Source organism: Diabrotica virgifera, chromosome 2 (genome assembly GCF_917563875.1).
Source record: "Diabrotica virgifera virgifera chromosome 2, PGI_DIABVI_V3a".
In the NCBI taxonomy this organism is placed as follows: domain Eukaryota; kingdom Metazoa; phylum Arthropoda; class Insecta; order Coleoptera; family Chrysomelidae; genus Diabrotica; species Diabrotica virgifera.
The window spans coordinates 260,838,423-260,853,904 of record NC_065444.1 but is presented as its reverse complement, the minus strand read 5'-3'; the positions used below and the strand labels follow the sequence as shown (position 1 = coordinate 260,853,904).

Genomic DNA, 15,482 nt, shown 5'->3' with positions numbered 1-15,482 from the left:
GCCGGTTATAGCAAAATGATATAACATATTTTTTAAATTTTGTAAAAACCGTCTAAGCCGCTTTAAGATATTTTTGCAATAAAATGTTTTTATTTATTATGCTTTTGTACGTTTTCAAGGTAGCCTGTAATTACTGAAATATAAAAATGTGACAATAAAGCCTTAGTTTCTATCACTGTTTTTTTTTAAGTAGGTAGATACATTATGGTCATTTACTCTGAACCATATAGTCTAGGTGCCAGAGGGGTCACCGTGTCCTTTTTAATTCTTATGGACAAACTCAACGGTTTCTTATGGATTTTTGGCTGCTGATTACGAATTTCGAGGGTGGATTTCGATCCGAGTGGTCAAAAAATTGTTATAAACAATTTAATTGTTTATAAGGCTCTGGCTCATAAACTAAAAGAGATAAAAAAGAATCTTTCAAATAAAATTTGTTGGTTAATAAAAACGAAGAAAAAATCGTTTCCTAAACTTAAATCCAACAATTATAACTCGAGATATTGTAAAATTAGTGCACAATGCAAATTGAAAAATAAGTATTTTTCGAAGCTTTATTGATCGTAACTATGGTTTGTTTTTTAACCAAGAGGAGTGATTCAAATTTACCGCTCTGTATTGCTTGTTTGTAATTGGTCCAACCGCAGGCAAGTTTACTAAACTGTTATAAAATTTTGACACTAATGACATTTATCAAATTTTGACACTAGTGACATTTCATAGATTAATTAAGTTATATCGGCGATTTTTGTGTTTTCTGTGTTATTCCTTTAATTTTTCGATTATTTCATTTGCATATCGCAACCGGTTTTAGAGCAATAAATAAATCATTAGTTTATAAGAAAAAATTCAACATGTCGTATCTCGAAAACGAAATATTTGCGGACATAGGTTTATCAAGCAAATGGTCATTATTTTTTCATGCAGAATTACCCCTTAAAGTTTGTCGCAATTATTTAGAAACACCCTGTATTGATAAAGAACATGGCTAGTTGTTAAAGTCCCTAATTTTTTAGTATCTAACATAAGCGAATAAATAAAAAAAACAGAATGTTAAGAAAACCCTGGGCTATAGTTGGGTTTTAGTTTCAATATTTTATAAAGGCTACAATATTCCGCAGGGTGTTGTGAAAATTGAGAAAAATACCCAGTTTGATTGGTACCCCCAGTATACAATGAAAATTTACCTGTCTAGCAACAATATTATTACAGCGATATTGTTAAAGAACAAACCTATAACATGTCGAAAAAATTAATTAAATCAGAAAAAAGGTTTAGGAAATATGACCCATTTTTGGGGTGCCCGTTTTTCGTGCCGGTGAGTGTACATAAACCGACAATAAATATCGTTTTAAATACCACCAGATTAAAAACAGTGGGAAGCTTCTCTGGTAACAACCTCCCGAGGTTTTTAAAAATTATAAGCCATGCGGGTGTAAAGACGATCAGAAGATGACGAAATTTTAAAATTTGTAATTCACGTCCCATCTGCTCAGCGTGGTGAAGAGCAGATGTCGCTACGACACCCCAGCCATTTCATTCGTTGCAATCCGGGATGGCACGCGTCGAAGTATCCTAGTTCAGTCAGAGATAAGATGATATGTGTCTACTGATGAAGGGCAAAAAAGCCCCGAAACCGGTATAGACTCTTCCTGCACTCTCTGATTGAACTAGAATATAATGCTGCTGCATTTTCGGGTTGCAACGAAATTGAAAATATTTATACATTTTTAATGTTTAATTTCATATTATTGAGGTTTTTCTACAGCGTGGTATCTCATAATATGTTTTTTCAAATAAGAAGCTTTGGAATAATACTTATAACAAATTTCACAGTGAAAAGGTTTTTTGCTAGTATGTACTTTCATATGTTTTGTCAAATTATTAGTTTCAGAAAATGGCCTAGAACAAATCTCACATTGATATGGTTTTTCCCCCGTATGCACTCTCATATGTGCTTTCAAGTGACCATCTTGGCCAAACCACTTCAAACAAATTTGACATTGAAAAGGTTTCTCTTTGGTGTGCACCCTCATATGTTGTTTCAACTTACTTGTACTGGAAAAACATTTAAAACAAATCTCACATTGATATCGTTTTTCTCGATGGATTCTCATATGTATTTTTAAATCGAAATTTGAGGTAAACGCCTTTAAACAAATTTCACATTGATATGGTTTTTCTTTAGAGTGCCTTAAAATATGTAGCTTCCAATTTTTTGAAGCGAAAAACGACTTATAACAAATTTCACATTGATAAGTTTTCTCACCAGTATGCACTCTCATATGTTCTTTCAAACCACACTTATAAGCAAACGATTTAAAACAAATTTCACATTGATATTTTTTTTCTCCAGTGTGAACAGCCATGTGGTATCTCAAAAAAGCGTTTTTGTAAAAAGATTTATAACAAATTTCACAACGAAAGGGTTTTTCTCCAATATGCCTTTTAGTATGTTCTCTTAAACCACTTTTTTGATTAAATGTCTTGAAACAAAGTTCACATTGATATGGTTTTTCCTCCGTGTAGGTACTAGTATGTTTTTCCAAAGTATCGTTTTTGGAAAAAGACTTACGTTGCTCTTTATTATATGGAATTTTCTGTTTTGTTTTGGTTACATCCTTACTATTGTTCTCCAGAAAATCTAAAATAAAAAAAGTATCAAAGTATTAATGTGACATAATGCGACTTAGACAAGTTAATTAGGAATTATGCTACTCATCCGCTGGACTCACCGACTCATGCAATACCAGCATAGCTGCAGTTCCGCCTTATCTTTAGAAAAATACTGAACATTGGCGGATCTACAAGGAGGGAATGATAGGGAAATAACACGGTCCAGAATTATTAAAGAAAAAATTGTTGAAATATAAAAATATTTTAGCGGACATGAAACTTAAACAAAAGACAGACAAATTCAATCAGTAAACTCGATAGTTACGTAAATTAAGGGAACTTATTGAATATGTCGATCAGATGGCTCAGTGGGCTGAGGCGCGCTAGATCGACAAATCTAGCGGTTTTACGATAGAGGTTCGAGACAAGTGTTGCTAGAGCAGCACAGGACATCGCATGTTAGTTAGGAATTATAATTGATTGTGAGATTTTTCCTATACAGTTGTTCTGAATGAAAAATTCATCGTACACAATGCAAACTCACAATACTGAAGTTTAGGATACTGATACCGAACTAAGTTCGGATGAAATTTTTGTAAATTCCTCAGTATTTGGTTATTTCATATGTTTAAGCTACTTCATATCTTGGAGTTAAAAGGTCACGCTAATTAACAACAAATTTAAAAAAATATATATATTTTATCAAACTAATACAATTTTATTTAAATTTAAATCATTCAATACACGCCTGACTAACTGTCTTAAGGCCGCGTCTCACCATCAAATAATTTGATCAAACAGTTTGAGTAAACTCCGGAAGTACGTCAAAGTGACGTCACAATTGCAGTTTTTTTGAAATTCTAAAAATCTGTGCTCTCACTATCAGTCTAGTTTGATCAAATTTTTTGTATTGAGTTGTCTAACTTGTTTGTACTTTATTTAAAATTAAAATTTTTCATTATTATCCACAATGAACACTCAGGATGTGACGTCACTAACTGTCACTTTCAGTTTGCTCAAACCAGTTTGATCAAATTATTTGATGGTGGGACGCGGCCTTTATGTTGTCAAACCTAGATGTAGGAATAGGACAATTGAGATGTCGTTTCTGGCGGGGTGAGCTGGAGGCATTACCCCTGCTACACGCAGGCCATGGAGGCGACTCAATTAAACCTACATTTCCTACAAAACCCTACAAAATCGAAACAAGACAACATAGGGAGTCAAACGTGGCAAATGCATATTGCATCTACACCGATGGGTCCAAAATGGAAGAAGGCTCAGGATGCGGGATATACTCCAGATCACCGAACCTTAGTATAAAATGGGGTTGGGCAAAAATGCCAGCGTAGTTCAGATTGAACTGGCTGGTATCTTCATAGCCGCAAAAGAGATGACCTGGAAAGGTATAGCCGCTAAAACCATAATAATCTGCACAGACAGCAGACAAGGGCTACTAACCCTGAATAGACCACGTGTCATATCAGGGCTAGTAATGGAGTGTCATGAGTCACTAGCCCAAGCTTCGGATGGTAACAACATCATCCTGAGGTGGGTAAAAGGACACAATGGAACTAAAGACAACCGCATTGATGACCAGCTAGCTAGGAAGGCAGAAGACCTAAGAATCTTATTAAATGGTGATCTTTTCGGCTGGTCAACTGCAACAATCGCGGAAATTGTCAAATGTCACTCTCACACGCAAACCGTAAAAATATGAGAAGAAGGGTCAGGATGTAGACTTGCTAAGGTAATACTAAGGAACCTTGGGACGTCAGCATCAGAAAAGTACTTGAGAATGGCCAGGAAAAACCTACGCTTAACAGTTTGTTTTTTAACTGGCCATTATCAACTAAGCAAACACCTCCACACACTGGGGCTAGTAGACACCTCTATGCAGGAAGTGTGAACTAGATGACGAAACTGTCGAGTATGTCCTATGTGAATGTCCGGAGTTATCGTCAATACGAGAGTACGCTTTCGGCGAGCCTTGGCCTACACCTGCCGACATAGGGGAGATGTCTCCTGGCGATTTGTCCACCTTTCTGGAAAGGCAGGATGGACAATGAGCTAAAGCCGATGCCGTACTGCAGCATGCTAGGTGGTCGCTTGGAGAGTGGATTTTAAAGGTGGATGGTGGAAGGGCGCTGCATCCTGGACGCAGTGAAAGAGTGAAATGAAGTCAGAATTCAACTGACTGCTGAGGAATCGTTTGTTTCATTTGTTACGTTACATTTGGTTTGTTTTTTAGCATATCGTCCAATTAGAGGTAAAACTCACTAAAGGTAGAAATTGTTTTTTAAATTCACCTGACTTGAATATTGGATTTTTTTAATGCAACTGCAAATAATAAATAAAACAGATATTTTAAGCCATCTTTCGTCACATATAGTGAGTCTGCTTGGTCCCAAATTTCCCTTCTTTTATACAAAACACTTACTACGCTTTCCTCCATAGCCAGGCTACCCGTATGGAATATCAAACACGACTTATTTGGGTGGATAGACGCCTGGCGAACCACCGGATAGTTAGATGGCAGTGGGAGGCCACTGCGGCTACCATCGTTTTTTTATTCGTGGTATAAATAGCTGGATAGTCGCCAGGCAGGTATCTACCATCCACCATCCTAAATTGGGGTATTCAAAATTACTCCACATAGCGCTGTGTTTCCCTCTATTTCTCTCTGTTGTAAGAAAAAAGCAGAAGCTCTACATAAATACTGTCAAATCAGTAAATATTTTTATAAAACAAGTTGTTGAAAAGCAAGCTACACGTGCTAGTTACGTTGTAGCATATATTGCAAAAAATAACAAAGCAATGTCTGATGGTGAATTTGTAAAAACTCCTATGCTCCAAATATGGGAAGTATTGTGTCCTAGGAAAAAAAAGACTTTGAGACAGTAAATTTGTAATGAAAAATGCAGTTTTCATATTACTACGTTTTGAAGCGTGTTTTCCCTCTACTGTAAAATTAGGCATATGGCGCTTATAATGTCTTTTCACTGAACCCTTCACTTCTTTTCTTTGGTGTGATTCTTGGCATGTGTTTTTAAATAACGATTTTGGGCAAACGACTTTAAACATATTTCACATTGATATGGTTTTTCTTTAGAGTGCGTCATCAGATGTTCTTTCAAATTATTTGAATAGGAAAACGACTTCGAACAAATTTCACATTGAAATGGTTTTTCTCCAGAATGCGTTTTGGTATGTTCTTTTAAACCACCTTTTCGATAAAACGACTGAAAACAAATTTCACATTGATATGGTTTTTCTGCAGAGTGCGTTATCATATGTGCTTTCAAAATATTTGAATGGTAAAACGACTTCGAACAAATTTCACATTTTTGAAGCTGCTCTCCAGTATGGTATCTGGAATGTATTCTTAAATAACGATCTCGAGAAAAGGACTTCAAACAAACTTCACATTGATACGGTTTCTCTTTAGAGTGCGTTATCATATGTTCTTTCAAATTATTTGGATATGAAAACGACTTCAAACAAATTTCGCATAGATACGGTTTTTCTCCTGTATGCGTTCGCATATGTTGTTTTAAATTGCTGTTTGTAGAAGAGGACTTAAAACAGATTTGACATTGATACAGTTTGTCCCTAGTATGCGTGGTCATATGGTCTTTCAGGTGAATTGATTGAGAAAACGGCTTAAGACAGATGTGGCATTGGTAAGGTTTTTTTGTAGTATGCCCTCTCATACGCTGTTTAGTATATGGAAGTTTAGGTAATGTTTTTTCCATTCTGTTCTTCTTTGGAAAACCTAAAATAAAAACGAAGTTATAAAATTTTTTTGTTGTCGATGTGACAGGTGGGATTCGGAAAGATAAGAGTTTATTGTACGCGCCGTACAATTGTCTAAAGGGGCTGTTAGATCGAGTGCATAAACAATTTTTGCACGAGTTTACACAATACTTTATGCTACATTTTAAGCGAGCATCTCTTACATCCGTCAAGAAAAATGTTCCATATGTAACATCAGAGTGTTCGTAATCGCGTTGTTGTAATGATATATATTTCATTTGCGACTAACTACGTCATCACCACCGTTATGTCTTCCATTATAAAACCATAAATTTCGTTAACATTAATGGCTTATGCACTCTGTCCAGCAGAATTTGCAAGTATTCCATGGTGTCTGCGATGATGGCAGTATCATCGTCGTATCTTATGTTGTTTATAATCTCACCTCCTATTTTTACTACTTTTCTCCTGCCATATATGACATAGGGAAAAATGTTCTCTGAATATAGTTTGAATAGCAGAGGCGACAGAATACAACCTGTATTACACCACGCATTATTGGCATTTCGTCAGTTACTTCTTCGTTTACTCTAACTGCAGCTGTTTGATTGTAGTACAAGTTTACTAAAAGTCGCATATAGCGGTTTCTACGCTGAATAATTTAACACAGTGGAAGAGCTCTGTATGTTTGATTACATCGAACGTATTTTCAAAATCGACCCTTCATATACACACCTGCATCTTCTATTTTCACCAAAAGATTTTAATAGACGGTCATAAAACATTTTATTGCTTTTGAATACGAAACTCTTAGCCATAATCACACCCATGCATATTTTGTCGTTCTACTGTTACTAAAAAGTTTCTTAATAGCCGATTTTAAAATTTTATTGCTGTGAATGTACAAAATAGAAAACAATAAAAAATATAAATATTTCTCCCCCTTGCTTAAGATTCCTATAATCGTATAAATTGATGATTTCCTTTTGCAATTTAAGATAGTAAAACTTGTGTGTGTGTGTGTGTGTGTGTGTGTGTGTGTGTGTGTGTGTGTGTGTGTGTGTGTGTGTGTGTGTGTGTGTGTGTGTGTGTGTGTGTGTGTGTGTGTGTGTGTGTGTGTGTGTGTGTGTGTGTGTGTGTGTGTGTGTGTGTGTGTGTGTGTGTGTGTGTGTGTGTGTGTGTGTGTGTGTGTGTGTGTGTGTGTGTGTGTGTGTGTGTGTGTGTGTGTGTGTGTGTGTGTGTGTGTGTGTGTGTGTGTGTGTGTGTGTGTGTGTGTGTGTGTGTGTGTGTGTGTGTGTGTGTGTGTGTGTGTGTGTGTGTGTGTGTGTGTGTGTGTGTGTGTGTGTGTGTGTGTGTGTGTGTGTGTGTGTGTGTGTGTGTGTGTGTGTGTGTGTGTGTGTGTGTGTGTGTGTGTGTGTGTGTGTGTGTGTGTGTGTGTGTGTGTGTGTGTGTGTGTGTGTGTGTGTGTGTGTGTGTGTGTGTGTGTGTGTGTGTGTGTGTGTGTGTGTGTGTGTGTGTGTGTGTGTGTGTGTGTTTGTGTTTGTGTTTGTGTGTGTGTTTGTGTTTGTGTGTGTGTGTGTGTGTGTGTGTGTGTGTGTGTGTGTGTGTGTGTGTGTGTGTGAGAGAGAGATCCTGGCACCAGACAAAATCTATTTGCCACAAAACATGTAAATAATTATTAATTACATTAAATGTTTTCATGTTGTCTATTTCTAAACTATACTGCTATTTTTGAATTTCTGATAAAATTAATGATGGAATCTAGAACCGATTTATCTGAGGAAGAAAGGAGAGCTGTAATATTTAGCGGCAATGGACACTCGTGATGAATTAGTTCTTGATACAGAACTGAAGAAGATTGAGAATTCAGAGAACATTCTAGAAATATATGATTTAGATCACCAATGGATACATTGTCACAACTACAGACAGGAGAGTTATGTATTCCAATTTTATATAAGTGAGATGGAAAGCGACCATGGTTCAATTTTAAAAGAGTCATAGAAATACTTTGTCATAGTAAAACTTAAAATGTTAAATTATTAAATATTTCTGCAGTGAATAATTCTTATTGCTCGGTATGCCTGTATCTTTTTGCACGGGCCCTAAATAATCCCATGCGTGACCGAGACACTTACAGCAACCTTCGTTCGTCATATTCTTCTGAAAAATGACAGCATGCCAATGCTGTCAAAATTTCAGCATCATAACTTATTTACCTTCCACACTTCCTGACGACAATATCTCTTAAATTGGTTTGACGTTTTCTTTTTCTAGCACATTGTATCGAGAAACTAATATGAAACATAGTGGAGGTATAGGCATGGTAGGGGAGGACTAGTGTCGCACCTTTGCTATGTGTAAGAGTGAAATACAACACTCTGTGTTAATATATGTATAAATGTTTGGCCCATTGACATATATATTAACCTAGAGTGTCATGTTGAGCGAAGTAACGACACCATCTTTTTTTTTTGCTCAGTGCTGTTTCTCTCTTACGCATAGTAAAGCTGCGACAGTAGTTCTCCCCTTCCGTGCCTATATCACCACTTAGTTTCATGTTAGTTTCTCGATACAATGTGCTAGAATGAGATACCGCAAAACCTGTCCAAGAGATCTTGTTGTCAGGAAGCTCGAGGGTAGGGTCACTCTATGTTAATGTATAATCTATGCTAAGGCCAGCATGTGAAAAATGTCAAAAGTAGGGTTTAACGTTAAAAATAGAAAGTTTCTTTTAACGTAATCGTCTACATTTATTCTTATCTATGAACAAAATACAATTGAACAAATGAAAATATGAACAATTCATTACCGCTTGCTCTCAATTTTACTTCATTCAGATTTTTTGAGAGTGTGCAAGGCCATATGTTTGTTCATATGATCTGACCGAGAAAACAACCTTAAACAAATTTTACATTGTTGAGCTTCGTCCTTATTGTGTATTTTCATATGTGCTCTCAAAGACCTTACATGGCTAAACAACTTCGAACAAATTTCGCATTGATGACGTGTTTCTGTGTGATTTTCCATATGCACTGTCAAATAAGATTTTATAGGAAAAGACTTGAAACAGATATTACATTCATACGGTTTTTCCTCTGTGTGCGTCTTCATATGTTTCTTCAAAAGATATAAAAAGGAAAACGACCTCGAACAAATCTCGCACCCAAAAGATTTTTCCCTAGTGTGCGTGGTCGTATGGTATTGGAGACCACCTGATCGAGCAAACGACTTATAACAAATTTCACATTGATACGGTCTTTCTCCAGTATGCACTCTCATATGCACCTTAAAATTATTTAAAAAGGAAAACGACTTCGAACAAATTTCACATTCATAACATTTTTCTCCAGTATGGCTTCTCATATGTTTTTTCAAATTACCATTCACAGAAAAAGACTTAGAACAAACTTTACATTGATATGGTTTTTCTCCAGTGTGTATTCGCATATGTAGCTTCAAACTGGTTGCATGAGAAAACGACTTAGAACAAATTTCACATTTTTGAAGCTGTTCTCCAGTGTGGTTTTTGGCATGTCTTCTTAAATAACGATCTCGAGAAAACGACTTCAAACAAATTTCACATTGATAAGGTTTTTCTTTAGAGTGCGTTATCATATGTTTTTTCAAATTATTTGAAAAGGAAAACGACTTCGAACAAATTTCGCATCGATACGGTTTTTCTCCTGTATGCGTTCTAATATGTTGTTTCAAATTACTGTTTAAAGAAAATGACTTTAAACAAATTTCACATTGATACAGTTTGCTCCCAGTATGCGTAGTCATATGGTCTTTCAAGTGATTGGATTGAGAAAACGGCTTAAGACAGATCTGGCATTGGTAAGGTTTTTTTGTAGTAGGCGTTCTCATATGTTTACTACAGTCGAACCCGCTTATTAGAATCCCTGTTATAGGAATATCCCGGTTTATGGAATATAAATTCAAGTTCCCGAAACATTTCCATTTACTCCTTAATAAATTTATCTGTTTATTGGAATAGGATCTAACTAGATAATACCGCTTATTAGCATATTTTGCAGGTCAAAGAATATATTTTTTTACAATTTACTAAAAATTTAAATTATGTTTGGTATTATGGTTTGTCGTCAACGGCCTGTAGTGCTGGATTAGATATTATTAGGGTAATAAATATTTATTACTTTGTTACGAATACCAATTCGATCTTTAGCATGGCCGACAAATGCATGGGTCATAAAATAATTTTTATTTGTCTACACAAAGGCACTGTTGCCTGTTATAAAATTCACTCAGAGAGTACCTACTTGTTTGCAAGATGTGAATTATGGCTTTGTTAAATTCGAAAAGAAGAGAAAAGAACAAGAATGTAACAATCCATTTCTTGACGCCAATAAAACTTCTATTCAACCAATGGATTAAGGATGACCACACGGATTAACAACGAAAAAGCTATAATTACCAATAATTTCTTAAGAAAAAAAAAAGTAATTTTGTTATATATGCATTTTAATAAGAAAATATTTACATATCTACATATTGCATACATTTAATATTAATTACCTAATGTATTCATTCACATACATGTAATGTAATTTGGTATTTAACACATACATAGATAAGTACTAGTTACACTACTGTATTATTGACGTAAAAAGACCTAAAACCATTTACATACACTGATTATGTAGGTACATATATGATATATACAGGGTGTCCCAGACTAATTTACCCACGCTATATCTCATAAACGAATAGAGATTTTCAAATGGGACAAAAGATGATATATTCTATTTGTAATACACTTTAATTTGGCGTACAAAAAATCATCCCCTAAATAATCATCCCTTAGTTTCAACCCCCTTAACATTAATTTTTTTAATAGCACCCTGTATATTTTTTTATAGTTTTGGATGTGGTATTTTATCGTCTATTCAACACATTTTTTTAAAATAAAATCGGTTCGTAAATAACCTAGAAACTATCAGTTTATTTTTGTTAAATTGTGTGTCCCAGACTAACTTATCCAGGCTATATTTCTTAAACGAACATAGATTTTTCGAATGGGACAAAAACTGATCTATTCAATTTGTAATACACTTTCATATGGCGTAGAAAACATTCATCCGCTAAATATTCATCCCTAACTTACAGGGTGCTACGTAAAAAAAATAAAGTTAGGGGTTGTAACTAAGGGATGAATATTTAGGGGATATTATTTCTACGCCATATTAAAGTGTATTACAAATGTAATAGATCAGTTTTTGTCCCATTCGAAAATCTCTATTCGTTTATGAAATATAGCCTTGGTAAATTAGTCTGGGACACACAATTAACAAAACTAAACTGATATTTTCTTGGTTATTTACGAACCGATTTTATTTTCAAAAAATGAGTTGAATAGACGATAGAATACCACATCCAAAACTATAAAAAAATATACAGGGTGCTATTAGAAAAATTAAAGTTAGGGGTTGTAACTAAGGGATGAATATTTAGGGGATGATTTTTTTCTACGCCGTATTAAAGTGTATTACAAGTAGAATATAACACTTTTTGTCCCATTCGAAAATCTGTATTCGTTTAAGAGATATAGCGTGGGTAAATTAGTCTGGGACACCCTGTATATTGGCATAGTATGTAATAAAACTACATATTGGCATAGTATGTAAAACTACACATTGGCATAGTATGTAAATAATATTATTACGGTAACACTTATTTCGACTAGCCATCAATGATCGGTTATTAGAATATCCCGGATATAAGAATATTTTTGCCTTGCACAAAGGCTATTGCAATAAGCGGGTTCGACTGTATATGAAAGTTTAGGTAATGTTTTTTCCATTCTGTTCTTCTCTGGAAAACCTAAAATAAAAACGAAGTTATATTTTTTTTTTGTTGTCGATGTGAGGATTCGGAAATAAGACTTTATTGTACGCGACGTAAAATTGTCTAAAGGGGCTGTTAGATCGACAAGATCGCCATATGATGGTTGCGGGGTTGCAACCCCTACAAGAGGGTTGATTTACTGGAAGACACTAAGTACTCGTAGATATTCTTGTTCTCATGATCATTTTTCAGTGCGTCACAGTTTTTCGATTTCTCTCTAATGCATTAAGTTAGATGAGACGGAAAAAGCGGTAGCTCCGTGATTAAACACAAAAATAATGCAGCATTACAATGGTTATATACATAAGATGTCTATTCCTAACCTACCTTTAATTCGTTGATATTTAGAATGCGCGTTTTTTCTAGCCAATCAAATACACGTATTACGAACATTTGACAAAAACTTCGTCCATTTTGGCCATTTTTTAGAAGTGTCAAAGAGTCAAGTGACGGTTATTATTCAGGTCAGTATTTTGTGTACCTGTCATTTTGAAATTTCGAATTCGACTTCACAGGCCATTGTTTAACAAAACAACATCTGTATAAAATGAATATAAAAGATAATCCTTTTTGTGAATGTGGTCGTCTCGAGGATCTAAACCACATCTTTTTTGAATGCCCGATTAATGTGATTCCTAATTTTGATATATACACAAAATTTATTTCCATGAACTTCAAAACACCGCTCTCTATATACAATATTCTAAGTTCTTTAACGGAAGAATCAGTCAATGTAATTATGCGTTTTCTTGCAATTAACCAAATAAGCTTATAAACTGCAATGCGTTTTCTAGCAATTAACAAAATAAGCTTACAAATTGCAAGGCTCAACTGTTTATATGTATCCGTGTTATATTATGTTGCTATTTGTCATTTAATTTATGTTTTAATTTTTAATCATACTGAACCTGACCCAATTAATCTCATTTAATTATAATCATCACACCTCCACCTCATCAAAAGCTTCCTTACAAAGTCAGCGATTTTGGTATGGCTTAGAGCCAGACTACGTCAAGATCGCTTATAAATCGTGCTGGTAATCGCCTTGCAGCGAAACCAAAAACAAAAAAGAAGAAGAAGAAGACTTCACTTGTGTTTCACAACGTCTTTGTGCATTATTTTGTGTTTTGGTTTAGAATTTAGTTCGTTAAAAGTTAGTCATTGGCGTGAGGAGACTAGAGACATTCGATTTGTACCGAAGAGTGTTAAATATCTCATGAGTAGATAGAATAGCCAACGTGAAGGTAATGAGACTTACGCATAAGGAACGAGAACTAACAAATAAGAAGAAAACTGAGATTCGCCTGGTGAGAACAATAGTGACGAAACTTCAAAATGAACATTTAGAGATAATCGTATTTGAAGTTTTGATGAAACTGCTAAACAGTATAACTGACTTATAGGTAATCATTCTGCAAAATTTTTCTAATAATGTGCTTTCTAGATATATAAACCAATTAGTAGAAGTAATTTTATTTGAAGAAAAGATTAATATTGTATTTATTTTTGATTTTGTTTCTGCGTTACGCCATTATTGCATTATCGAAGATGTTTAATTTGATGTTTCGCCACTATACTTTAATACTACTATACTACAACAGTTTAGTTTCTGTTTTAAATAATTAAAAAATTTACTTTTAAAAATAAATTAAACGCATCAAATAAAATATTTTATTGTACACACCAGTTATGCGCAAAATGAAACTATAGAAACAATAGAAAAATAACAAAATAAGATCTTAAGTAATAATTATGAAAACGATAAACATGATAAAAGATAAAAAGTAAGCAAAAGAACTATGAATAGTAAAATTAAATTCATAATTTCACTCACGTATGTTTGGTATTTCAAACTACTAAAGAAATTATTGTCTGTAGAAGGAATTGATTTATTTTGTAAGACTTCTTTTTAGAAATGAATATTGGTTCTCGATAGTGTGGAATTAAACAATACTGATTCAAAGTGGATAGACGCTTTCTTGATTTGCTATTTCTAAGTACCTAAGAACGATTGAAACTGAGTTTCTCTGTAAGAAGTTTTATAAAAAAAAGGCAAAGGTTTTTATAAGGCAAAAACGACCACACAGACAAAAGTGCTCATTCGCCACTATTGCACATTGTACTACTATCTTTAATAAAATATCTAATATTTCAAATACATGCAGGCACGGCGTAATTACAGATTCGCCAGTATTGATATGAAGTTTGGTGTGCTTTCGTCGTTAATGCATCAAAATATTTGACAAATTCACAATACCATAAAGACTTGTAGGCGCCCTCTAGTAATAAGGAAATTAAATAATTGTTAGCCGATATTGCACATAAAAGAGGGCATATTTAGATGTCGATTGATGGACTTAACTCAAAAACGTTAATTTTCGAGTTTCGCCACTATTGTTCTCACTAGGCGATATATGGGACATGTGATGAGAGATGTATATCTAATACTCCAGGTCATTATGCAAGAAAAATATCCATAGTAAGGAGACGTAACTCATGGCTGAAGAACCTTAGGAACTGGTTTGGATGTAATGACAATGAATTATTTAGAGCCGCTGTTACAGAAATAAAGATCTCTCTGATGATTGCTAACTTTTGAAGCGGAGACAGCACCTAGAGAAGAAGATAAAAACACAGTTTATGGACAGTTTTGTGTCATTTTTTAATGTTTCCATATTTATAAATTTAATTAACAATATTGTTTACTTTTTAATTTTATTCCCCTTTATAAAAAATACCTACATGTTAACATATTGTGTAAAAATCAAATCTACTAAATTACTAATTAGTTTAATTCCACAAGCTTTTCACCTATGGCTAAGTACGATTGTGGCATCTGTCAGATTCGTCAATAATTACATGAAATAAGTCTCGACACACCCAATACAGTATATGACGTCATAATTAATGACGCACTGAAAAATGATCATGAGAACAAGAATATATTTATTTATTGACTATGTAACGAGAGTAACTAGTACTCAGTTGGTATCTGATATTAGTCGCGTCGTCTGAACATTACCAAGTCTTTCTTAGAATAATATCTCCCATTCTTTTCGTAAGTATAACTAATGTCTATTTGTTTGTTATGATTTCTTATTTACTTAACACGACCGTGAATTATTAACAACAACTTTTCTGTTTACTTTGCGGTTTTCGGTGCGTGTCCTAGGGAGCGTTCAAGTATTACGTAACGCAATTTTTAAAGATTTTTGACCCCCTTCCCCCATGTAACGTACCGT

General features: G+C 34.4%; 1 protein-coding gene across 3 annotated transcripts in view; it reads right to left on the bottom strand.

The window, feature by feature from the left end:
- Positions 1–1,057: 1,057 nt before the first annotated feature.
- LOC126880595 (zinc finger protein 883-like) overlaps positions 1,058–15,482 on the bottom strand; it is an 87,963-nt gene continuing 73,538 nt past the window's right edge. For 2 of the 3 annotated variants that reach the window (XM_050644555.1, XM_050644559.1), the window contains one exon: positions 3,366–6,391. In XM_050644555.1, coding sequence (XP_050500512.1) covers positions 5,628–6,391 — 764 coding nt within the window. In that variant the 3' untranslated portion in view covers positions 3,366–5,627. Of the gene's footprint in view, positions 2,645–3,365; positions 6,392–15,482 lie in introns of those variants that run through there. The other variant, XM_050644556.1, reaches the window with a different exon arrangement.